Source organism: Parus major, chromosome 2 (assembly GCF_001522545.3).
Source record: "Parus major isolate Abel chromosome 2, Parus_major1.1, whole genome shotgun sequence".
NCBI classification, from domain to species: Eukaryota; Metazoa; Chordata; class Aves; order Passeriformes; family Paridae; genus Parus; species Parus major.
In genome coordinates this window covers 14,636,192-14,660,053 of record NC_031769.1, presented here as the reverse complement: position 1 = coordinate 14,660,053, position 23,862 = coordinate 14,636,192, and the positions used below count along the sequence as shown (strand labels likewise).

The window sequence follows — 23,862 nt, the reverse complement described above, 5'->3', positions numbered from 1 at the left end:
TTAGGAATCACCTACTGAGGTTACACCACTTTTTTGTTTTACCCTGTGCCACCTGTAGATTTGCATATTTGAAAACATCTGCTCATAGTCAGTAGTGATCTCACTTGTTTAGCAAGTCATGGTTCAAAAGAACAAGGCCTGCAACACAGAGTGAGTAGTTTGCTTTGTGTAGGAGAGTGCCATCTGCCCTGGCTGGTAGTCCCAAGAAAAGGTCAAAGAGCACAGACCAAAACCTTGTACTCACAGCATAAAGGAGCAGAAAGACAGTGAAGCATTGCAGGGTCACTAAGCTGTGTGTGTGACTTCACTGCAGCAGCTTGTTCCCTGCTTCCTTCCCTCTGCCTCTGGCTGTTGAAATGTTCAGCCAGTCTTCAGCTATGCCTTTAGCAGGTTTTTTTAAATATCTCTATTTCTTTCCCCTAAAAAGCAAAGAATGGCAGATAACCAGGAGAGCCAAATGACCATTGAGGAGAGGAAACACCTGATTACAGCTCGAGAAGAAGCCTGGAAGTCCAAGGGTAAAGGAGCAGCCAATGACTCCACACAGTTCACTGTAGCTGGACGAATGGTAAAAAAAGGTCAGTGATGAAATGATCCCAATATAAATAAGACACCTCTTATCTGTCTAGTCAAAATAAAGTCAAACTAAAGCCATTCAGAAACAGCATCTGTATTTAGCAAGGGGAAGACTGTTGATCTTCAGCTGAATACCGTGGCATGAGGCTATTCACTTGAGTTTCTTGTGGGCGTGGTATTGATCCATTTTGTTCTGCTTTGTTGCACTGCCATCCACTTATTACTGGACTCTGGCTGGCTGGTGGAAATCTATCACTTGAACAGGGATATATGTTTTGGTTTTCCTTCTGATACAACCCACAGGGCATTGGATTATTCTTTCTTTCTTATTCTTCCTTTGAAAACCCAGCTGCACTGTCTAGAGAATAGTTGTGAAATCAAGTTGTTTCTGTTGCTGGCATTTCCCCCACTCCTAGATCACTGGGAATATTTAGCAAACAAGTATTGTTTTTATGGATGCTCTCTTGGACAACAACTTGAAGTGTTATGTTTGGCTGAAGATTCCCTGGTTCTGCAGAAAACCACAGAACAGAAATGACAAAGGAGCAATGTTGACTTTATTGGGATCTCTTAAGTTCAGTCACTGTTTCCATATCTAATCATTCTTCTAAAGAGGACAAGAGTCTCTGAAGGCTGTACATGGTAGGAATGCAGCTGTTCATGCAGTGTGCCTGGGGAGATCGTAGCTTTTGGAAGAAGGCACCTAAACTGATCTCTTGTGCTTAATGAATACAAGGTTTTGGGTTGTTAAAAGGACTTGGTTATTAAACACAACAACATTGAACCTTGAATTAAATTACAACCATTAACAAAAAAAATCATTGTAGGGCAAGGGCAATACTGCAACAGGAGTAACTGCTTGCAATCTAAGCCACTATCTGTTGCCAGACAAACAGATAAAGAGCATTAGAAATTACCTCTGTTAGTAATGTACTTTAGCTGCTACTTCTATTTTACATGGTTTTGCTGCTAGAAATGACAGTTTGTCACTATTTAAAGAGTAATCCTTTTTGGAGGGTCACTAAGAAAAACTGCTAAGTTGTCCACAGACCTGCTCTTTGAGATTTATTTTTTTTTTTTGCAAATAGATTGGTCTTTGGAAAGAAAAAGAAGATGGTAGCATTTGCTCTTCTTAATGAGAAAAAGAAATTATCTTGAAAGGATCTCTTTAGGTGCTATGATCATTCTTTTGAAGAAGCAGAGTAATGCAATGACAATGAAATCAATAAAAGTAGCCCAAGTGAGATTTTAGTTAGATGTGTACTGGTTTATATCCTGAAAGAATAAATTATCATTATGAGTTTTTAATTTAAGAGATTATGAGAAAGCAATGCAAAATAATATATTTGCTATATGCATGTGCACAGATGCTGAATTTTAATTGCTTCTTATGGCTGAAAATTATTCAATCCTAATTGGAAGGTGATCCTTTCCTAAGAAGTTCTAAATGTGTGGTCTTGTGAATTATGTGCTATTAGAGCTGCTTAAGAGCTGTGTCCTCCTGAGTGTGTCTTGAGGAAGGCTTTACCCATTGACTTAAAACCTGCTGGAATTTTGAATCTCTTAGGTAACAGGGGAAAAAAATTGCTTGTGGAAAAGCTACCTAATCATATTCCAAGTTTAACTTGTTGTTTAACAAGTATGACAATTATATTGCTAGGACTTGCAGTAAAGATAGTGAAACATGTTTAATATATGTTATTCTAGCACAATATTGGTTCAATCTGATCAAAATAACTAAAGGCTTAAACTTTCATGGCTCAGTAATTAGTAAACTACGGCTAAGTGTAAAATAGATAATAGAGAAAAGTGTAAATGGCTGTTTTCCATTTACTGAAAGTCTAGGCAACAAAAGTTAATAGGTGCAGTGCTTTGTCTCAGTATGCTTTTCTACCTAATAAAACCCACAACTCCTATAGAGTGCAGTTCTCCTACCAGAGAAGTGTAGATTCGCATGAAAACTAAGACTGAAAAATCCATCCTTATTTTATCCACTGAGTCCAGAATTAATTGCTTTATAATAGTTACTGAAAAGGATGGAGGAGAGTACAGCAAAAGGAGAGGGTAATGCTTGATATGGTGGAGGCTCTAACTTTCATCTCTACTTCAATTTCCACGTGTTCTTAAAAACCCAACAGGGCCCAAGAATTACTGTGAAATCCAGGGACAGCATTCACAAGTCAGATGCATCCTGTTACGTGTATTAATAGAGATGTCCTTAAATTTAAAAAAGGGGGCAGGAGGGTGCCTAGAAAGATCATGGTGACTTCCCTGCTAAACATATCTTTTTGTTCAAAACACTTCCATGTTTTTAAAATGTAGCTTGTAGTATAGCTGGAGCCCAAAACGTAGACTAAATGAACTGCTGCTACCTTTTAAAGGAGAAAAATTTCTACATTCAAAGAAAGCCTGTATCTTGTGTTAGCTTGCTAAGAAACACTTGGAAATGAACGTTTGTTCTTGTGAATGGGGTTTCTGAGGCTGCTGTTTAAAGGAGCAGGCAATGTCCTCTGCCATCTCTAATAGAACAGCTGGGGAGGCTGGGGCAGTGTGCTGGCCTGTAGGAAGTAGCCAGGCTCATCTGCTTTCCCCAAATAGCTTCTCTGTCATCACTGTTGGAAACACAGGCTGACTCATGGCTGCATTCCCTGTGTTCTGTGTCCTTGTGCAGGCCTGGCTTCTCCAAGTGCACTAACATCAGTAGCATCCCCTTTCCGGCAAAAGTCTACCACTCCAGTTACAAAGCCCTTGGAAGGTAAGAAACAAAAATGGCTGAGATATGGTCAGGCTTATTTACTTCCCGTCAATTAACAGGTTTTACTTTCTGGTTTGCTTAGAAATTGAAGCAAGGCCTGATATGCAATTGGAATCAGATATGAAGCTTGACAAGTTGGAGTCATTCTTGGGAAGGCTGAATAACAAAGGTTGGTAATGTTACAAAGGCTGGCAGTGCAGCCACCTTCTGACTTTAGTAAATTGATTGAAGTGCCCCTTTGTTAAAATATCTTGTGCCAGAAACTGAGCATTTCTTTGCTCAGACTGCAGTTAATGATAATTTTATTTTTGTGATTTAGTCTTTGATGAATTTTAAGAAGAAAAGACTTTTGCAGTTGTATTACAAATGCACATTAGAATAAGTCACTGATGCCTAAATAACTTTCTTAATTCTCTACGCAATTCTCTAAACAATGTACATATCTTTCTGTAGGGCAGAATTTCCTAAGAGCACGCAGCCAGTCTAAACCATATTGTCATATACAGTGAAATATCTTTAAATGTCCTTTTAAAATCAAAATAGGATACTAAGCTGCTCACAAGCACAATTCATTCATTTTCCTGCTTTTTTGAAAATTGACTCTCTGTAGCATCTCATCAGCTTCCTTGTACAGCCTGTTGGCTATTTATGAAGCTCTCCAGAGTTATATGGTGTTTCCATCTCATATTTCTGTCCTCCATTTGTAAGACAAAAATCTTTATGTAATTTGTAGTGTAACAAATGTGTTCACATTTCAGTACAGGAGGCACTAGTGCAGGATAATTACTGTGCCACACTCACTAGTCTGAGGTACTGACTTTTCCACTTGTGATTCTAGATCTTTTCAAAGGCAGAAATTACAAAGTTGGAGGCAAGATGGAATATCCATGACCCTAAAATGCTGACATCATCGTACTATAGCAAGTCCTTTACAGTGTTTAAGTTTTCATTTAGCCATATTTCCCTACCATTTTGTATAATGATTATTGCATATGAGTAGCAGTTACACTGTTTCAATATTCTTGAAACACAAAACAAAACAAAACACCACCACCACACTAAAAAACAAATTACTCAGACAATTACCAAACAAGCCATGTTTACCTTTTCTAGACTGAGAAACTCTAGTATGATTATTTACTGGGTGAGGTGTTTCTTTCCTGCAGTTGCTGGGATGCAAGAGACAGTGCTGACAGTTACAGGAAGATCTGTGAAAGAGGTGATGAAGCTGGATGATGATGAAACATTTTCCAAATTTTATCGCCATGTGGATTTCCCTTCCTCCTCAGTGCCTTTGGACCTTGATGAGGACTTCGATGCCATCTTTGATCCCTATGCACCAAAGTAAGAATTACTTTTTCCTCATTGTTTTGAGTGCAGACACAAGGGTAGTGTTCAAAATGTTCAGCTCTAAGTCATCTTGCAGGTATCTTAGTACTGGGCACATCTATTTCTTCTGAAACCAGGCTCCTGCCTGAATTGACGAACTGATCCAGATTTCTTTTCGTTAGATGATTCTGATTGGAAAAATTAGATGATAATTATAAACACTACTTGTTTTTCAGGTTGACATCTTCTGTAGCAGAGCACAAACGTGCAGTTAGGCCTATGCGGAGAGTCCAGTCCTCAAGAAACCCCCTGAAAATGCTTGCAGCAAGACAAGATATTCTTCATGAATATACTGAACAAAGACTGAATGTTGCCTTCATGGAGTCAAAGAGAATGAAAGTAGAAAAAAGTAAGCTAGCAGGATGATTTGTACAAGACACCATCTTGACTTCTTAATTAAAAAAAAAAAATATCCCACTGCAATAAACAGAACTGAAGGAATGGAGCATAGTCTCTGAGTGGCAATAAATTGATTGAGGTATAAGGTGAAATGTAGACTGTCTAGGAGGCCTGGAGAGAAGGGCATGTGTGACTTCCTCAGGGAAAGCTACCTGTAGCCACCTCCTGTACATAGATTTAATTATTTCTTTTTAGCACAGTCACCTTGTGCAGAGAGAGACACAGAGAGGTGCAATGCCTGCAGGATGTGCAGGGTGAGGACAGGAGATCAAGGAAAGCAGATCCAACTTGGTCATGCTGGGGTGAGAGCTGGCAAGAATAGATGAATTTTTGTTCAGGTACACTGGCCTCAATTTTGTCCTAATTTTCTCTCAGAAAATGGAATTAGCCTTCTTGACTCATTATGATTAATTTCCATAAAGGATCAGTACTTTGTGGCAGGGTTCATACAAGGTGTTTTCCTTGTGAAGTTGCTTTCTCCTGACAACCAGATGGATGGCAAAGACATCACTGTAAAATTTATTCGAAGATTTGTCAAGCCACTCTTACATTTTGGGGTACAAGTTTTCCCTATTACACTTCAGTAACAAAAGGTCATCTTTAACTGTTGATTGTACAGATGAAAACACTAACTATATATGTTATACTATGTTGCCATCTTATGGGAAGGATTTCCCTGAGTTATAAATTCATAAAGTATCTTGTCTTTGGTTGAGCAATAATCAAAAGTAGCCAAGAATCTGGGTTGTAAGTTTACAGTAAAACACGACTAAGACTTCGAAATGTAAATGAGTGTTGCATCACACTGTCTCAGCCAAATTTTAAGGGAATTACAGTTAATGTCTATGTGCTGTCTTTTATTATTAATTACTTACAAGGCATTGAAGATCTTCACAAAATATTGGGTAGGATGGTTCCTAGCAAAGTTGGTATTTCTGCCAAATAGCATAATTCTGACACTGACAGTGTACTCTTGGATGATATCTAGAAATTTAGATAATCCTAAACCCACAAATCTTTTGGGCTAGTGGTTAATCTGAGTCCAACCTGCCTTTGCTGTTGCTATGGAGAAGAAGAAAAACTGGAAATAATGGGCAGAAATTACTTTCTTAATGCAACAACCAATTTTTTATTATAATTTTGTTATTTTTATGTCTGTCTTTCCTCCAATTTCTTTTTATATGTAAGTGTCTACAAATTCAAATTTCTCAGAAGTAGCACTTGCTGGCCTGGCAAGCAAAGAGAACTTCAGCAACATTAGCCTGCGGAGTGTTAATCTAACAGAGCAAAACTCTAACAACAGTGCTGTGCCATACAAGAAGCTAATGCTCCTGCAAATTAAAGGTATGTTGGAACTGCTTTTACTTTCTGTAAATAATAGGGTGAATGTAACACATGGGAGTTGCTACCACATTTAGATGCTTAACTTGTTCTAGATCTTCAGGTCAAGATTTATATCCAAAACCTGAAAGAGTAAGTGATAATTCTGTAAAAAAGTTAAACCTTATAAATAGGTTTTTATTGATCCACTGGTGTATTTCCCAAGGGGAAAACAGAATATTTCAGAAATTCAGGCAATTCCCTGTGGAAATTCTTTAACTGTCCCATTCTTATAGTGCTCAATATAACTTGGAAATGATGTGACAGTGTTCTTGCTCCACTTCCCCTTACTGTGCATAGTAACATACCTGATTCTGCAAATAGCTAGGTCTTGGAAAGCAAAATTCTTAAAATTCCTAAATTCTTAAAACTTTTTACTGCCTACAGAAATTGTGCTGTGATTTCACTTAAGCAAATATAAGTTCTGGAATTTTGCTGCTGTCTGCCATTTACTTAATTCATTTATTTCCAGAAGGACACAGTTGTTAAAACAAGAACAGGAAATAATAGAAAAATTAGTTGATAGGAGACAACATTTGTTTTGTGTGCTGTGAGTAAACTCTTTTTCCACAGTAGTAGTCTTTTAATTATTCTTAAACAGTCTATTTCCATATATTTTGATTCATGTGCTGGGGTTGTTTGTATTTCATTCAAAACAAATCAGATCGTGGCGTTTGATAGTAGTAGTTGAAGGAATATAATTAGCTTTGTTTTCTCTTCAGGAAGAAGACATGTTCAAACAAGATTAGTTGAACCAAGAGCCTCATCACTGAACAGCGGAGACTGTTTCCTGTTGTTAACTCCACATTTATGTTTCTTGTGGGTAGGAGAGTTTGCAAATGTCATAGAAAAAGCAAAGGTCAGTACTGTTGTGAGGTTTTATTTATTACTTATTTTTAGAACCATTGCAGTATATGTCTCTGATGAAATCGAGCCTTAGTGCAAATTCTCTCAAAAGTGGAATGTAACTGATAGTCCGTGAAAGGGAGATGTGCAGGGTTCCTGAAAATATTTTTTAGATCATGCACTGAATGAAAGCTGATGTTTGTGAAGGAGTGTGTAGTTTGTGAAGCTGCAAGAGAAAAAAAGGATATCCTCAGGATACAGACTGAACTCAAAAAAAAAAATAGTCTGAATTGCAGGATGTCCTTTTTATTCCCATGTCCACTGAGATCAGTTGCTTTAAGGCAAATGAAAGAATGAATGCATTTCTGTAACATTTTTTTCTAGTGTCTGTTTATTTAGTGCAATAAATAATAACCATTTCTTCTTCTATTTACTGTATTACATTTCATTTGCCTTCTTACTGAGCAAGAATATTGCACAAGTTTTCCAAAGACTTAAGCAATCCTGTTCAGATAACTGTTAATCTCTTAGGCTTCAGAACTTGCAACTTTAATTCAGACAAAGAGGGAACTTGGCTGTAGAGCTTCTTATATACAGACTATAGAAGAAGGAATAAATACCCATACCCACGCAGCCAAAGACTTCTGGAAACTCCTTGGTGGACAGACAAATTACCAGTGTAAGCATTGTTATAGTTACAGATCTGATGCTCTACCACAATAAAATAGTAGAGTCAGTTCTCTTTAGTGAAGATAGTTGGAAGTTAATTTATTTTTGTTATTTTTGATATTCTTTTCCTTAAGCCGCTGGAAGTCCTGAAGAAGACGAAATGTATGAAGCCGCAATAATAGAAACAAATTGCATCTACCGCCTCGTAGAGGATAAACTCATTCCTGAGGATGACTACTGGGGAAAGGTGCCAAAATGTACCCTGCTGCAACCAAAAGAGGTATCGTGCCATTTACTGCTCCTGTGGTAAGTGCAGGAACATGCAGCTGATAATCACCTGTAGTAACTGCAAATGCTTGTGAAGAAGACTGTTGATAAGTGTGTCCTCTGTATTTCTGAAAGGCTTCTGCACACTTTTCTGTCTAGGAGTGTCCTGCAGGTCTTGAGAAATTAGTTCACATTATCTTCAAAGTAAAATACTATTATAGGAGGTGTAAATCTTTTTTGCCAACAGTGGCTTACCCCAGAATTATGAAGTGCAAAACAAGTACCACTTTGGAAAAACAAAACAAAATAAAACCTGCTTTTATTTCTAAGTTAAAGTTGGCTAAGGAGCCAACTTTTCCTTTTCCAACAACCATTTCACCCATCTAAGTCAGAATTAGAGCAGGTTTCTAAAATGAAGACATGATGTGTTTTCTTGAAAGTATTGAAGTAGCTGCCTTTTGTCTATATTATGTGTTCTGTCAGCCCTCCCTGGCTGTAGGAGAAGGCATTCTCTAAATGTCAGAGAAAGCTGCTGAAACTGGACAGCTGTCAGTCATGCAACAGAACCAGGGTTTTAGCAGTAAGAACACTCTAACCTGCTAGTAACTTTAGCCACCTAAAGATACACCTCACAGCATTCCCCCTACTTGCTTCCAGTCATCCTCAAAAACTGGACATCACAATGCAGACCACTGGCCTGTCCTTTCTTGCATTGCAGTGCTACTTGTTATTGTCACTGGAGAAACTCACATTTGGAGGAGTTTCTGTTCAGCACAAGGGAACTGGAGGATCAGGGTATCACCTAACCTAATGGTAGGTTGATTTTTTTGTTGTTGTTTGGTTTTGATTTTAGGTGCTGGTGTTTGATTTTGGCAGTGAAGTATATGTATGGCATGGAAAGGAAGTTACTTTAGCACAAAGAAAAGTGGCATTCCAGCTGGCAAAGCACTTATGGAATGGCACCTTTGATTACTCCAATTGTGATATAAATCCTCTGGACCCAGGAGAATGCAATCCCCTCATACCCAGGTATTGTAACTCTAATTTAGTCTCATTGCAGGTATTTCCTTTTCTTGCCCTCTTTTCACAGTGTTTAATTTGATTCTGTGTCTTTTGTTCCCTTGCACAGAAAGGGACAGGGACGCCCAGACTGGGCTGTATTTGGCAGACTCACAGAACATAATGAGACGATACTGTTCAAAGAAAAATTTCTTGATTGGACAGAACTGAAGAAACTCAATGAGAAGAATTCTAGTGAATCCCTTCACCAGAAGGTGCATATAATAAGCATGCTAGGTATTTCAAACTAGATGACCTAGTTGGGATGGCAATCAGGGAATCTTGTACTCAAGGATCAAGAGGACATTTTTTTATCTTGTGGGCTTTGTTGTAGGGGTCAGAACATCACCTCCTACAGTGAACCCAAAGAGTTGTTTTATATTACTATTATTTATAGATTATAATATAATTATATTTTATGTATTGTTTTTATATACATTATGTATAAATATAATATTATACATTATTTATTATTGTTATTTATATATGAGCCAGGCAGCTCAATGAGTTCTGCTGAGGTGCCTTTGACAGGGTACCAAATGATGACAGTGAGATAATAAAGTACTGCAATATGCAGGAGTCAAAATGTTTGACTGGAACTGTGGGGCAAGAAGAAGAAAATGCTGTGCTCAAAGAAATCTCTTCTCTGTGTTTTCTGACAGGAAGAATCCAGATCTGACTCTAAACCATATGATGTCATGCTAATGGTAGCTGTGCCTCAAACAGCTGTGGGCACAGTCTTGGATGGAATGAATATTGGCCGGGGCTATGGACTGGTAGAAGGAGAAGATGGGAGGCAGTTTGAAATTATCACTGCCTCTGTGGATGTCTGGCACATCCTGGAATTTGATTATAGTAGACTGCCTAAGCAAAGCATAGGGCAGTTTCATGAGGGAGACACATACGTGGTGAAGTGGAAGTACATGGTGAGCACTACAGGTTAGTGAACAATTCCATTTTATTCCATTTTATCCCTGCAGAAGTGCAGCTAAAACTCCTGCTATTAGTGGTGAGATCCAGACCTAGATTTCCATGAATATGAGACAGCTTGAAAAGTTAGGGATGCTAATTTAGCCTTCCTATGTCATTAAAAAGTGAAGTTGTGTATTTTGTTTAAAAGAAAGCAGTAGGAAATAAAGAAGTTGTACTTATTTTTAATACACCAAATGTAATGCTGTCCATCTCTGCTTTTACTCACCATTGTTGGTGTACATGTTCACAGGATAGTTCATTAAACCAGAAATATGTCCCCATCTTAATACCAAAATAACTAGGCAGCTGGACTAATGGCAGTGGTCTGAATGTCTTGCAAGAGGCAAGGTAAGGCTTAGCAACAAGAAAAACCTTGTCTGGTTATGGAGATCAGTAACAATGACAGGAAAAGCCCTTGCCAGCTCGTTGCCCTTGCTATCCTTTCTGCTGTTGCTGGAAGCTCTTTGATCTGGATTTGAGGCTCAGCAGTGCTCTGACAAAGAGCCTGAGAGCAGCAGCTAAAGCCTGAGGACCAGGAGCTCCATAAACCCATTGGAACTCTCCCCTTTGGCACTAAACTAAGAATAGGTGGGTTTTGTGGTAAGTTAAAGACAAATAGTCTAGAACTGATTGTTCCAAATAGCAGTATATTAAAGTCAACTGAAAGCACTATAACAGTTATACAGCTTCAGGCTTTTAGCCAAAAAAATGTAGGTAGGTCTTAGTCAGGATTGTTGAGATCAGATTCTGGCAAATCCAAGAAAAATACAAAAGCTTGTAAGTCTTGGGAGAAGTGGGTAACACTAGTACTGAACTGTAAACAGACTTCTAATCCAAATGGATGAAAACATATTCTATCACTCCAAAACAGAATAAATTTTTATGTAGGAGGCAGTACTTTTATGGGCTGAATGTACAGATAAGAATGAAACCCATAAATTTTAGAAGTGAGTAGTGGTTTGAGAATTCTCAACTAGAAAAAAACAGGATGCTTTCTCCTACGTGTTTCAGTTGGATGCTGCTCAGCACTGCTGGAATCAAGGCAGACATTTTAACATTTTTTTTAAAAATCTGTTTTAAAACTCTGGGGCTTTTTAAGTATTTGGTTTAATTCTATGTGTTTATTCTCTATTCACTGGAAAGAGTGCAATATTCTGTAAGTGGCTGTGTTGTGAATTTCACTTGCTGTAAACATTATTTGCTTATCATAACAACTAAATACCAATTCTTAAGGAAAAAAAAAAAAAAAAGCAGCTGCTCTCTCTTGCTGCCAAAGAACAGTTTGTTATGTGGAAAATGAGCCATAATGCACTCTTCTGGTAACATTACTGGACATACCATTTCACATGCAAATTGGCTCAAATGTTGTCAGTTATTTTTCTCCAGATAGTACCAGGTCTTTCTACATCTTTTTCTCCAGTCAACACAGGCATCTCTGCCTTTGGGCTTACATCCACCTGAGGAGACAATGCCAACTCTGCACAGGGACCCTCTGGCTTGAAGACCTAATGTTCCTTCAATTGCACATTTTTTCTTTCCTGTTCTGGATGGGATAGTGCTGAGCTGGCAGATGAGATTGAACCATGTGCTTTTTAAACCTATAGCCAGAGTACTTTCTTCAGCATGTGCTCTCTGTTTCACAGTTGGAAGCAGACAAAAAGGAGAGCAACAAGTACGGGCTGTTGGAAAAGAGAAATGCGTGTATTTCTTTTGGCAAGGAAGGCACTCCACAGTGAGTGAGAAAGGAACATCAGCACTCATGACAGTGGAACTTGATGAGGAGAGAGGAGCACAGGTGAGCTTTCTAGGTGGCAGACCTGGTAAGATTTGCCTGTCTGGGTAGCCATGAACATTAAACAGGAATGATCTTTTTTACTTCCTCCCTTTCTGTAAACATGTTCTTGCCATTACAAATAGTCAGACCTCAAAATTACTTTTGACATTATTCCAACTGCCAGAGACACATAAGCTCCTTTATGGATTGTCATTCCCAAATGCTGCTTCTAAGGATATTTCTGAAAAAGGCTGAAGAAGAAGGTCTTTCCTCCCTTCCCTGCAGGAATAGGTGAAGCACAGTTACACAGATTCATGCTGTCCTCTCAAGTACATGTTCAGATAGCAGGACTGTCTTCCTAGTTTTAAGGAGAAGCACTTTGCACAGTCCAAGGCAAAAAAATATGTTGGAAATTTTCAATTTGCTTATTCTGTAATTACATACTGATTGCATTGTTTGCAGAGATTCTAACAAATGCAGTTTGAAGCTGAGAGAACATGCTTGTTTGCTTTATCTTTAGGCAGACTTGGGCTTGCTGTGGCTTCACTGTTACCAGCATACAAGATACCTTGATCCTGCTTTAGTTAGTTTTTTAACAGCAGCATAGAAATAACCAGCAAGACAAGAGTTCATAAAGGATAAATGTAAGAGTGTGAGAGTCTCTGCAACATAGCTAGTTTAGGAATTTGACTATGTCCAAATACAATGTTTAGGGAGCAAAGAACATGCATGTTATCACAGAAATCTTAATTTAATTTCATTTCATATCTTTAGTTCCTATGGTTCCATAATGGTTTCAGTGAACATTGATCAAGATGGACAGGTTATGTAAAAATTCATAAAATTCAAAAATTATTAGTTTAAACCAATTTCAATTAGAGTTCATTTGGTTTTCCATTATCCTCTTAAACCCAATTGCTGGATTCCAGCTAGAGGTTTCTTTTAATAGGCCACATATGGAACCCATTGCACACTGATATATGGTAATTTAAACAATAGTCAGCAGTTGTAAAGTAGAAGGAAAGCCATCTTCATGGGTGGCCATAACTATATAATTTTTAATAATCCATAGAGGCCTGTTTTCATGAGTCTGTATACTTGCTTTATTTTTTTACTGAAGAGTGGTGTTTTCAATTTCCAGGTACAAGTGCTTCAAGGGAAAGAACCACCATGCTTCTTGCAGTGTTTCCAAGGAGGGATGATTGTGCATGCTGGAAGAAGGGAAGAGGAAGAAGAAAATGCACAAAGTAAATTATTGTTAGTTAAGAGTTTCTGCCCCAAAATCCTTTTTTAGCTGTTGTGGATGGCTTTATATTCAATTACCATGCTCTGTAGAGAAGAAAAATTAATGCCATGAAACCTTGAGACAGCTTTGCAATACTCTGTTTCAAGGTACCCTTTTTTTTTTTTTGAGCAGAGAATGGGTTTTGTCACCCTAGAGCATGCTGACTTGATTGTATTGATGCACATACAAATTTTTTTTTAGTTTGGTTTTACTTAAGCCAAGTGCCCATTTGCTTTAAAGTAGGTTCTTTTCTACACAGTCTGGGAAAGAAAAGTGTTTTTATGATCAGTTCTGCTCCAAAGAAAGCTCTAAGCCTTTATTACCCAATCATTGCTTTTTGTTACCTATTCCTTGAATGCAGTTATGGAGGTAGGAGAATTTCAATGGAAGTGTAGCTTGGAGATGTTCCAGTTTTCACTTGACTGTGACCTTATGTTCCTAAGGTGCAGAGGGGAAGAGGAGCTGAATAGGAGGAATTCTGTGTTTGTTTCCCTTCTTCACCACATAAAGCAGCAGAATTTGACTCTTCTGCTCTGTTAAGCTCTTCAGCTCTCAGTACTTGCACCCTTGTAGCAAGGTTTTAGAAGGCATCTTTTCTGCACAGAGTTTCTGAAGTAATGTTAGCCAAACCTGGTGCTTAGCTAGTTCATTCTGTGACAAGTAGGCATGCAGTATGAGAACAGCTGTTCCAGAGCAGAGGTTTTGAATTTTCAGTCCCATGTGATTTTCTAATAGTGCTGCTCTGTTCCTGTCTCCTTCAGGTGACTGGAGGCTTTATTGCGTGCGAGGAGAAGTTCCCAATGAAGGAAACTTACTTGAAGTAGCGTGTCACTGCAGCAGCCTGCGTTCCAGGACATCCATGATTGTTCTTAATATCAACAAAGCTCTCATCTACCTGTGGCATGGCTGCAAAGCACAGTCTCACACCAAAGATGTAGGAAGAACAGCAGCCAATAAAATAAAAGAACAGTGAGTCTCTGACCTATATTTTGGAGATGATTATATAGGCTACCAATTTACTTCAAGTAGTCATTTTGAAATGAAATAAAGCTGTCCTCTAAGTACAAATGCAGCATGTGCATGCTTAGTCAGGAAGAGGAGTGAAGGTTGGTTGGTTTGGTAGAGTGGAGAAAACTCATATCCTGTAATTACTTTCACTGAAGGTCAAGTGCATTTATTAATAGACTCATAGAATGTTTTGAATTGAAGAGTGGAAGACCTTAAAGATCATGTCATTCCAGTCCCCCTGCCATGGACAGAGATACCTTCCACTAGACCACCTTGCTGAAAGCCCCATCCAGTCTGGCCTTGAACACTTCCAGGGATGGGGCATCCACATTCTTCCTACTGTACTAATTACAGTTAAAACAAAGTCATTTTCCATTTGGAGTGAGATGCTAAACGTCTGAATAGCAAATTAGGTAGGAGGTAGGTAGGAGGATTAAAATCCAGCCTTGTGAATAAGGAAGAGGAAATTAACTTGGGAAAGCATGCAAGGAGGACAGCAGCCATTACAAAAACAGGCAGTGAGAATCCCTACTGAGAACTCAAGTGAGCATCTCCTTCACTCTAGAAATGTGATCCAAATGCTTCAAGAATAGCTGTTGAAATTCCCTGTCTTTTTTTTTGATAATTTTTCAAAGTGCCTGTGTTGGCATGAAGTCTACAACAAACCTTTAGGGTACTTTTGCGCTCCACTAATGCAAGTGGACAGCAGGTTTGTGTTAGCTGTGTTTGGGGCAGAAACACCGAGTTCACTCTTTCTTTGTGTTTTGTAGGTGTCCTCTGGAGGCAGGGCTGCACAGCAGCAGCAAGGTGACAATTCATGAATGTGATGAAGGGTCAGAGCCCTTGGGATTCTGGGACGCATTGGGGAGGAGAGATCGGAAGGCCTATGATTGCATGTTGCAAGGTAGACCTGCCTTCCTGGCTTTGGCACTCGCATTTTACTGTACTGGTCTACAGAGCTGTCAGATTTAATGTAAGGTTTTTGAAGAACTTTTTGGTAGTTGAGTTCTTCAGAGAAATGCTTCCAAATATTTTACTGAGTTAATACTGTTCTAGAAGGAAAGTACTGGAAAACCAAGTGTTTCATTTTGTTCTCCCCCACTTGTGCTGGCCCTTTGTATTTGGGAAGCACAGAGCAATAGTTAACACTGTTACCAGTATATTTTGCTTCTCTTCTGAAGGGGTTTGAGCGGCAGTTCTGCACACTTTCCCATCCAGCTTTTGCTTTGAAACTGCCAACAGAGGTAGCAGGGGAATTGATTTACCAAGTGGAAAATTTGTCAGCTAACTCTGAGATGGGTTTGCTTCACTTAAGCTGCAAAACAGCCAGTTATGAAATGGCTGATAGTAACTAGCCAGGATCGGATTCAGACTGATGGCAGCCAGCCACTCAGCTCGACTTCTTTACAGCTGTTGCTAGTCCCTCAAGACATCTGGCTGTCTTTCCTGATTTTTCAAAACCCAGAAAACTTACAGTCACTTTTTAAGTGTATTGTTAGTTTTTGTAATTAAGTCTAACAAATTTTTTTGTGACTCTTCCTAATTTTTGTTCTTTAAAGATCCTGGAAAGTTTAATTTCACACCCCGCCTGTTCAGCCTCAGTAGTTCTTCAGGAGAATTCTCAGCCACTGAGTATGTTTACCCTTCAAGAGACCCTGCTGTCATCAATTCCATGCCATTCTTGCAAGAGGATCTTTACACTGCCCCACAGCCAGGTATGTGCTTTAAAATACTTAAGCAACAGGAAAACAGATGACTATATCCTGCATCAGGCAGTGTCTCAGTAATTGTAAGCACTTTTAACTTGATATATCACAGGAAAATATGTGCATGTGATGCTTATGCGGTACTAAGCAATAACAGTAATTTTTCCATGATGAAGATGCTGAGAAATAATCAAGTGTATGTATGTATCCCAGAAGCTTGCTGTAAAAATACATTGTTTATATCAGAGAATCAAAGTCCAGCTGAAATTTAGCCAGGTGATTAACAAAAGGGACTGGTAAGATGTAAAATGATCCTGTTGTGATGCAGACAAGCATATAAGACTGGGGTTGTTTAGAGGATTACAAAACTAAGTGGCTAATGATGGATTTGTTATTTTCTGACTGTGTAGCACTCTTCCTTGTTGACAATCACCATGAAGTGTACCTATGGCAAGGCTGGTGGCCTGTGGAGAACAAAATCACTGGATCAGCTCGAATCAGGTGGGCTACAGACAGGAAATGCGCCATGGAGACAGTGCTCCGGTACTGCAAAGGTAACAGACTGCTGTGCCTGACTGCTCTGAGTGTGTCACACCTGTCCATGCCTTCTATCCTGAGCTGAAAGGTGCTCCCCCAGTGCTATCAATAAACATCAGTTTATTTAATGATGCATTCTCCACTCTTTCTTAGCAAAACATTTGTCTAGTAACAGCATTGTTCCCAAATTGCCAAAATTCTCTACTGACTTCACTCTCAGTGCAAAGCCTTTATTTAATGTGTTACACCTCAGAATCACAAGTTAACAGTTTAAACATTCTCACTTAAGAGCCTCCAAGCTTAAGCTTGGTTGTTGGCCTGACACTTCTGCTAAGCATACAGAAGGTTTCATTTACCTGCATTTGGCTAATTTCAGACCATCACAGTCTGTTTAACTCTAGTCTAAGTCTGTTTTTAGATAAGAAAGTCTCTTTAACATAAACGCATTGGGTTCGAAGTAGCCACTGGGGATTTTCAGCATATATGTTTTAATCTTTGCAGTCAGATACAGTAAAAGGCAGGTGTAAGAATACTGCAAAACATGTTAAAAGGTCCCATATTAATCAAAAAGAAATGCTGGAAAATGTATTCTTTCTGCCTTAAACTGCTTCAGCTTTTCAGGAAAAAAAATTAAATAGACTTAGGAGGTAACTTTGGATAGTGGGTGAGATTTCAAAATATTGTACTTTTTGTAATTTCTTCCTCTTTTTTTGTATTTTGACTGTTTTTAGGAAAAAATGTAAAGAAGCCCCCAAAATCCTATCTAATTCATGCTGGCCTAGAGCCTCTGACGTTCACTAATATGTTCCCAAGTTGGGAGCACAGGGAAGACATCGCAGAGATCACAGAAATGGTAAATCTTTTCATTGCATAATCTGTTTCCTATTGCTAGTAATTGTGTCTTTGTTGTCAGTAACATTGGTTGTTTCCACTGTCAAGCCCCAGGATCCAGAGGATAAACTTAGAAAGCACAAATTGGGAGTCTGCACAGGAAAAAAATGAACAGCTAAATTCTAAATTCTGACTGGGAATATGTATATCAGAGGCACTGCTGTTTTATTTTTCATGTAACTTCTCATTTTTTGTTAAAAACATAAGGGAAGTGTTACCTGAATCATCTCTTAGAAAGAGATGTGCTAGAGGTTGAGCTTAACAGAATAGCTGTTTTAGTCATGCAGCAATGATGCAGCAGTTCTGGTCTGTTCCCCACATTCAAAGTGCAGGGGAGCAAAACACCTCTCGAAGGATCAGCTGGCTCCAAGGGCTCTGTTACTGTCTTCCTCACCTGGGATTCAGAGTCACAGCCAAATTACATGAGGCTGCTTTAAAAGCTTTCAGTGAAGGGGCATCTCAACACAATGACATTTTCTGTTTTGTAAGTCTTCTGCAGCCATCCATAGTAGGAAATCTGGCTTCATGAGTAAACAGATTTCAGCCTTAAACTGAGATTCTGGGAGTACAGGGTATCCTTCTGCTAAATGCAGACCAGGTTTTAGCTGTGAAATTGTTATAGGGCAGGTCTGTTGGCCTGTGTGCACATTTGGACATAGAGCTTTGTGCTCAGGCAGGGCAGGTTATCCCATGCCATCTGCAGATGGCCATTGGTACAGTTGATGGTTTCAGCGTTGTGATCCTATTCTCTTGTTTTCTCCTTCCAGGATGCTGATGTTTCTAATCAGATAATACTTGTAGAGGATGTGCTGGCCAAGCTGTGTAAAACAGTGTATCCATTAGCAGATCTCTTAGCTAGGCCTCTGCCTGAGGGAGTTGATCCACTGAAGCTTGAAATTTACCTTTCAGATGAGGACTTTGAGGTAAGGAGAGAATAGGCACACTGTTAACTCTGTGCATCTATGCCTAACCATGCAAGAAAGTAATTTGCTGTTTGTGCTACTCATCAGTTGTTTTTGCTAATAGTACATCCTCTCATTTTAAATGCAGGTTGCATTAGAGATGACAAGAGAGGAGTACAATGCACTGCCATCTTGGAAGCAGGTTAACCTGAAGAAGGCAAAAGGACTTTTCTAAGCTGTGTTTATGGACGTGAGCACTAAAAGGATGTCCACTCTTACTTTCTATGTCCTTTAGAAGAATTGTACCCTACATTTACAGAACAAATAAAAATAATCTGAAGTTATTAGTGACTACCTATCTGGAGGTGTGTAATATTATAATAAAAGGCCAAGAGAACTCTTTGAAAATGGAATTAAATTTTGACTCTTAAAGGTAATGTGTTTAAGCTCCATTCTCCTATGCACTTAAACAGTAGCTTCTTGAGCTACTGCTGCAGGTGTCCTTTGGCTATATCCAATACTTGCCATTTTTGTTTCTAAAGAAGTTCTCTTTGTAAAGTGTTATTTTGTTAGTTTGTGGATTACAAAGAATTTATATTTATATAAACACATAGAACAAGTATGTATTTAACAATGCAATATATATTCACTTTCAAGACGTCCATGTCAAAACTACAGAAAAGTAGCTGGATGGCAGTTGCTTTTACTGAATTAGCTATACCACCCATATGTATCTCCTTTGCATTCTGAAAAGTTTCTCTTTGCAATAGTTAATAATTGTTCTCAGTGCTGCTTCAGGTGCTAAACCGAACAAAGCGTTTGTATTTATAGCATGGATTTCTTGAGAAACGATGCAAATCAACCTTTATACTTTATTATCCAAAAATGTATAGTGCCTTGTTTTTTGTGTACAGTTTATATACAAAAAAAAAAAAAGATTGGTCTGCATTTTGAAGATGGCTTAGAACAGTCTCCTATGTTACTTTTATAATAGTAGAAATAAAAACATCTCAGTTTCTAATACTTGTTGTAAACATTAAACATGTCTTTTGTGATATAAGAACCGAAAGTAAAAAGCTTCTGAATAAACCCTTAGCGATGCTCTGACTTGTTGTTAATTTGTACTGTAATCTGTATTAGCATTGGAACCACCTTCCATAACATAGTATTTTCTCAAAATATTTTAACCTTAGATGTCTGTGGGTATTGTACAGAGTTATAATTTGAGAAGCAGATAATGTAGAAAATAATCAATGTATGAGATAAAGTTGGGGAAAACTTTAAAGCTGAATGTTGGAACATGTAAGTCACACAACTCTGTATTCTTTGGATTTCCCTGTTTTATATATGAAACCAAAATTATTATGCTGGTTTTCAAATTTTGAAAAAAATCTTTTCAACTTTTGTGCAATTGGGAGTAAAATTTGAATTGAAAATGAGCATTGTGTCCATTCTTTCAATAAGCACTGAAGACAAAATTGTTTTTACTCAGTCAGTTGGGTCACTGAATAGAATCTTCAAGTAAATATTTGCTAATGGTTTGAAATGTTTTTCAGGCATTTGGCATTTCTGTAATAAGCTGTGTGGTTCTCCTCTGGTATCCTAGTGGGTTTCACATTTTCATTCCTGGCTTTCCTTCTGCCCTGCAACCATTTAGAGCTCCTCCTGGCTTGGGGGTGGTGCCTGTTGCTGTCCTTGTCACTCTCCTAGGCCAAGGGCCTTGAAGCAGGATTTTTGAATGTGTGAGGCATGGATTTCTGCAAGATCTGCAGTAAGTATTTCTCCATAGTTAAAGTGAATCTTGTTTTGACAGATGGCTTGGTAAGCTGTAATCAAGTCTTATAGTAAATGAATTAAAAACTTAGAAATACACAAGTACTATTCACCTGACATGAGATATTACAGGTGAATTTTCAGCACTGGAGTATTTCCTTTCATGTACTGGTTTCTGTCAAGAACTGAAATGAAAATGTTAGGAACAGTATTCAGAGCCAGAATGCTTCTTACATAGATGCCAGCAAAAAAAAATGTTTAGATGCCAGTTCCTTAGAGGTCCTGAACTGTTAGTTTAAAAATGCAGGTCTTTATAGTGACAAATTTATTTTTCAAGCACTGAGATGTTTCCAAAGTCACTACATATTCATGCAAGTATTTTTGCACCCATATATTTTCCTCTTTCTCCCTCTCTGGTGATAAAATCAAGCAGGAATTAGGTTTTGATTATTCATGTTCAGTCTGTACCATGAGGGTAGCAGATTCCTCTGTTTTGATTTTTCTCTCCAACAGAGAGCTGATTTGCATAGCATGATTGACCTTGTTTTTCCCTCTGACAGGGTAGTATCATTTGCTTTTGTTCCTTGAAAGCATTATCAGTCCTTCAAGTGCTGCTGAAGGGCAAGATTCACCCACCTCTAAAGCCTTCAGAATCTCAGCTGAAAGACAAGAAGAGCCAGCGAGGAGGCCATAGGCACTGAAACTGTTGCCAGATCTCAGAATTCCTGTAAATTTTACACTATTTCATATCTAATGGCCCAGTTCCATGAACCAGGACACAGCACCCAACTTTCTAACTGGGTGCTTTTCTCATAACATTGCCCAGAAAAGCTTTAAGATTTTGCAGAAAATACTTTATTATCCATTACATACTTGTTACTTATCAAAATGCTTTCCTGAAATGTGAAGCTGACAACAGAAAGCAAATCAGTGCAAGGCCTTAGGCAGACCTGTAGATTATGCTTTAACCTGCTGCTACCTTACCTCTCCACTACAGACATGCCATTTATGGCAAATTACAAAGGCCCATTAAAATATTTATGAGCTGGTTTTAGAGCCCTGCATGGGGAATAGAGCTGAAACGTGTCTTGTCTGGGTAGGGGGACAGGGTTGGTTTGATTGCTTGCCTGGGTTACCTGGTGTTCTTTGCTTTTTTCAAAGAGACACACAAGAACTCCATGTTTAGACAAAGTTTCTGGTGTAGGGAGTCTGCATATGAAAAAGGTAGTACATTGAACATGGAATTGTGTTTTCTGTCAATTCTGTAGCTTTGAGGCATTGAGTCACGATTATATTTCTTATGGTTTAAAACTGCCCATCCTGACTCTTAAAAGTAGTGTTCTTTGATTACACAATTATTCCTCCCCACATTTGTTAGCAAATGAAATGGGCTGGAAATGTGAATTCATTAGTCTGCCAAAAGAGCAAATAAAACATTATGTCTGAAAAATCTGCTACCTGTATGCAGCAGCCAGAAGAGGAGAGAAAATTGGAGATAAGGAAAAAGAAGAAAAAAACCAAAACTAATCTTTAATCATTTGGGAGAACTTTCTTCTGTCTACCACTGTCCCACCAGTCTCCCAAACAGGTACTTAGCTGAGGAGGAATCGTTGACCAATGTGCAGAGCTGGTGAAAGCTGATTCTGAGCTTCTCTGAAAGCCTGTGGTGCTTTTGTGGAAAGGGGCAGTGGCAGGTTGCTGTGGTGAGTCCCAGTGTTTGCACAGCTCTGCTGGGACAGAGGTTTCAGCTGGTGGGACAGCATCAACCCTGCTTGGCTGCACTGGGGAAGAACAGTTTCACCAGTCTCTGCTTCTAATTCCCAGTCAATGTTTCCCTTTTGGATCAAGTAGTAGATGAGAAATCGCTCAAGTGCCTCCTTTCCACTGAGGCTCCAGTTCACCTGATGCACACTCCCAGTATGATGCTGGTTGCTAACAGCTGATGCTGCAGGGAATTAATTCCCTTTTGGGCACAGGGTGAGGACTGAGCTCAGCCAGTCAGTACTGGCTCTGAGGGCACTTTCCTTCTCACATGGCAGCAGCATAGGGTTGACCATACAAGCCTGAGATGCTGCCCCAGGTAGGTGAATGAACTTTCCTCCTCAGATTGGATTGGTGAATTGATGGGGATGAAGGGATTTGGAGTGCAGTGCTTGTTTTCTCTCCTCTGCTCTCATATGTATATACCCTGTAAGATTAATGCTGATTTGTGTTGTTTTCATGCAATTTGATTGGTGGAGTAAGAGGAGCACCTGGAAGAACAGCTAATCTGAGAATAACAGCTGATTGAAACTCCTGCTGCTATCAAGGTGAGGTAGTAGCTAAAACTGCCCAAACAACAGTCTAGAGGGTCAGTGCAGTTTCCTCATACTGGCTCTGTGGATAAGTTTTGTTGAAACCTGTCACTGTGGGATGGTGCTGTCACAGTGTTGGTTTTCCTCTATCTTAATTCAACAATCCTGGTCCTATAATAATAATAAAATATTTTAATATTTTTTCCTTCACAATAAGGTTTGTGTGTGTTGTACTGGCTTCTTGCTAGCAATATTTTTATGGGCACAGACTTCTGAGGTGAACAAGTACAAAACCTGTCCATGGACAAAGGCACAGCCCAAGTAAGTACAACCAATTCCAGCAGAAGAGGGATGCAGCCACTTGTTTTGTGACTCACAGGTCCTCTTAAATTCTGTTTAGCAGCTCCATGATCTTCTCTGTATTAAGAATGTTTCATGTGGGATTTTCCAGTTTGTGAGACTCAGAGGTAGAGTGAGAAATGCAGAGCTATATGGCAGGATTTCACCAGCAGCCCTTTCTCACGGGTAGGACAGTCTTCTTCCATGTGTCTCTGCGCTCTGGGGTCACCAAGAGCACTGTGGGCTGGGAGCCAGTCATGCAGGGACTATTGCAAGAGCTGGAAAGCCACTGCAGAGGCAAACTCAACCAACCCATAATGCTGCATGCTATAGAGATGGAGTTAAGTAAATCATTGTCTCTGTGTTCCTCCTAAAGTGCAGCATATTTCAGAAGAATGGTGAAAAAGAGGGAGTACCATACACTCTGCACACTATCATGTTTGTGCAGCTGGTACTTTGCCTTTGGGTGCTCCCTGTCCTTTATTCCTTGGAGAATTGGTACAGTATGCCCAAGTGCCCACGCAGCAGGCACATGAGATCAGCAGCAGGGACTGCATCTTCACATTTTCATGTCAGATTTTGTACTCTTCACAAGGATGTACAACCCAAGGGGCAAAGATGTCCCCATCCTGTTTTTACAGCCACAGTCATAAGGGCAGTCCCATGACACGTTCACATGCAGTCCTGATCCACTGACAGTTGCCCTCTTGGCAACAGAGTGCCACTTTTATAAAGCTTTGTAAATCACTCCTGCTCAGTGTAGCCTTTGGACTAGCACAGAATGTATTTTCACAGCAAGGACCAGACTAGGCAAATTTCTTACAATCTGTTGCTAAAAGATAGCATATTTATGTATAAGAAACATTCTTTTTCTGCTCTCTTATTGCAGTAAGGAACTGGGATATGTGAAGAAGACTCTCCTTTATCTGTTCAAGCAGAAGACAGAGTCAGTTGTAAAGATCCATGGTAAAAGGTACTGATTGTGCACCTGAGGTCCTTGGCTCTGCTACACGTGCTGCACACACAGTCCAGGCCCTGTGC

General features: G+C 39.1%; 1 protein-coding gene across 18 annotated transcripts in view; it reads left to right on the top strand.

Moving 5' to 3' along the window:
* Positions 1–19,854, top strand: part of SVIL (supervillin) — a 106,155-nt gene extending 86,301 nt beyond the window's left edge. For 17 of the 18 annotated variants that reach the window (XM_015618529.2, XM_015618517.2, XM_015618523.3 and 14 more), the window contains 21 exons: positions 428–578; positions 3,248–3,331; positions 3,414–3,500; positions 4,498–4,675; positions 4,897–5,069; positions 6,308–6,463; positions 7,222–7,358; positions 7,877–8,024; positions 8,149–8,294; positions 9,135–9,310; positions 9,411–9,555; positions 10,003–10,279; positions 11,956–12,107; positions 13,228–13,333; positions 14,133–14,340; positions 15,150–15,283; positions 15,939–16,094; positions 16,496–16,639; positions 17,354–17,475; positions 18,281–18,436; positions 18,564–19,854. In XM_015618529.2, the coding sequence (XP_015474015.1) occupies positions 428–578; positions 3,248–3,331; positions 3,414–3,500; positions 4,498–4,675; positions 4,897–5,069; positions 6,308–6,463; positions 7,222–7,358; positions 7,877–8,024; positions 8,149–8,294; positions 9,135–9,310; positions 9,411–9,555; positions 10,003–10,279; positions 11,956–12,107; positions 13,228–13,333; positions 14,133–14,340; positions 15,150–15,283; positions 15,939–16,094; positions 16,496–16,639; positions 17,354–17,475; positions 18,281–18,436; positions 18,564–18,650 (3,123 nt within the window). In that variant the 3' untranslated portion in view covers positions 18,651–19,854. Of the gene's footprint in view, positions 1–427; positions 579–3,247; positions 3,332–3,413; positions 3,501–4,497; positions 4,676–4,896; positions 5,070–6,307; positions 6,464–7,221; positions 7,359–7,876; positions 8,025–8,148; positions 8,295–9,134; positions 9,311–9,410; positions 9,578–10,002; positions 10,280–11,955; positions 12,108–13,227; positions 13,334–14,132; positions 14,341–15,149; positions 15,284–15,938; positions 16,095–16,495; positions 16,640–17,353; positions 17,476–18,280; positions 18,437–18,563 lie in introns of those variants that run through there. The other variant, XR_004495491.1, reaches the window with a different exon arrangement.
* The last annotated feature ends 4,008 nt before the right edge of the window (positions 19,855–23,862 follow it).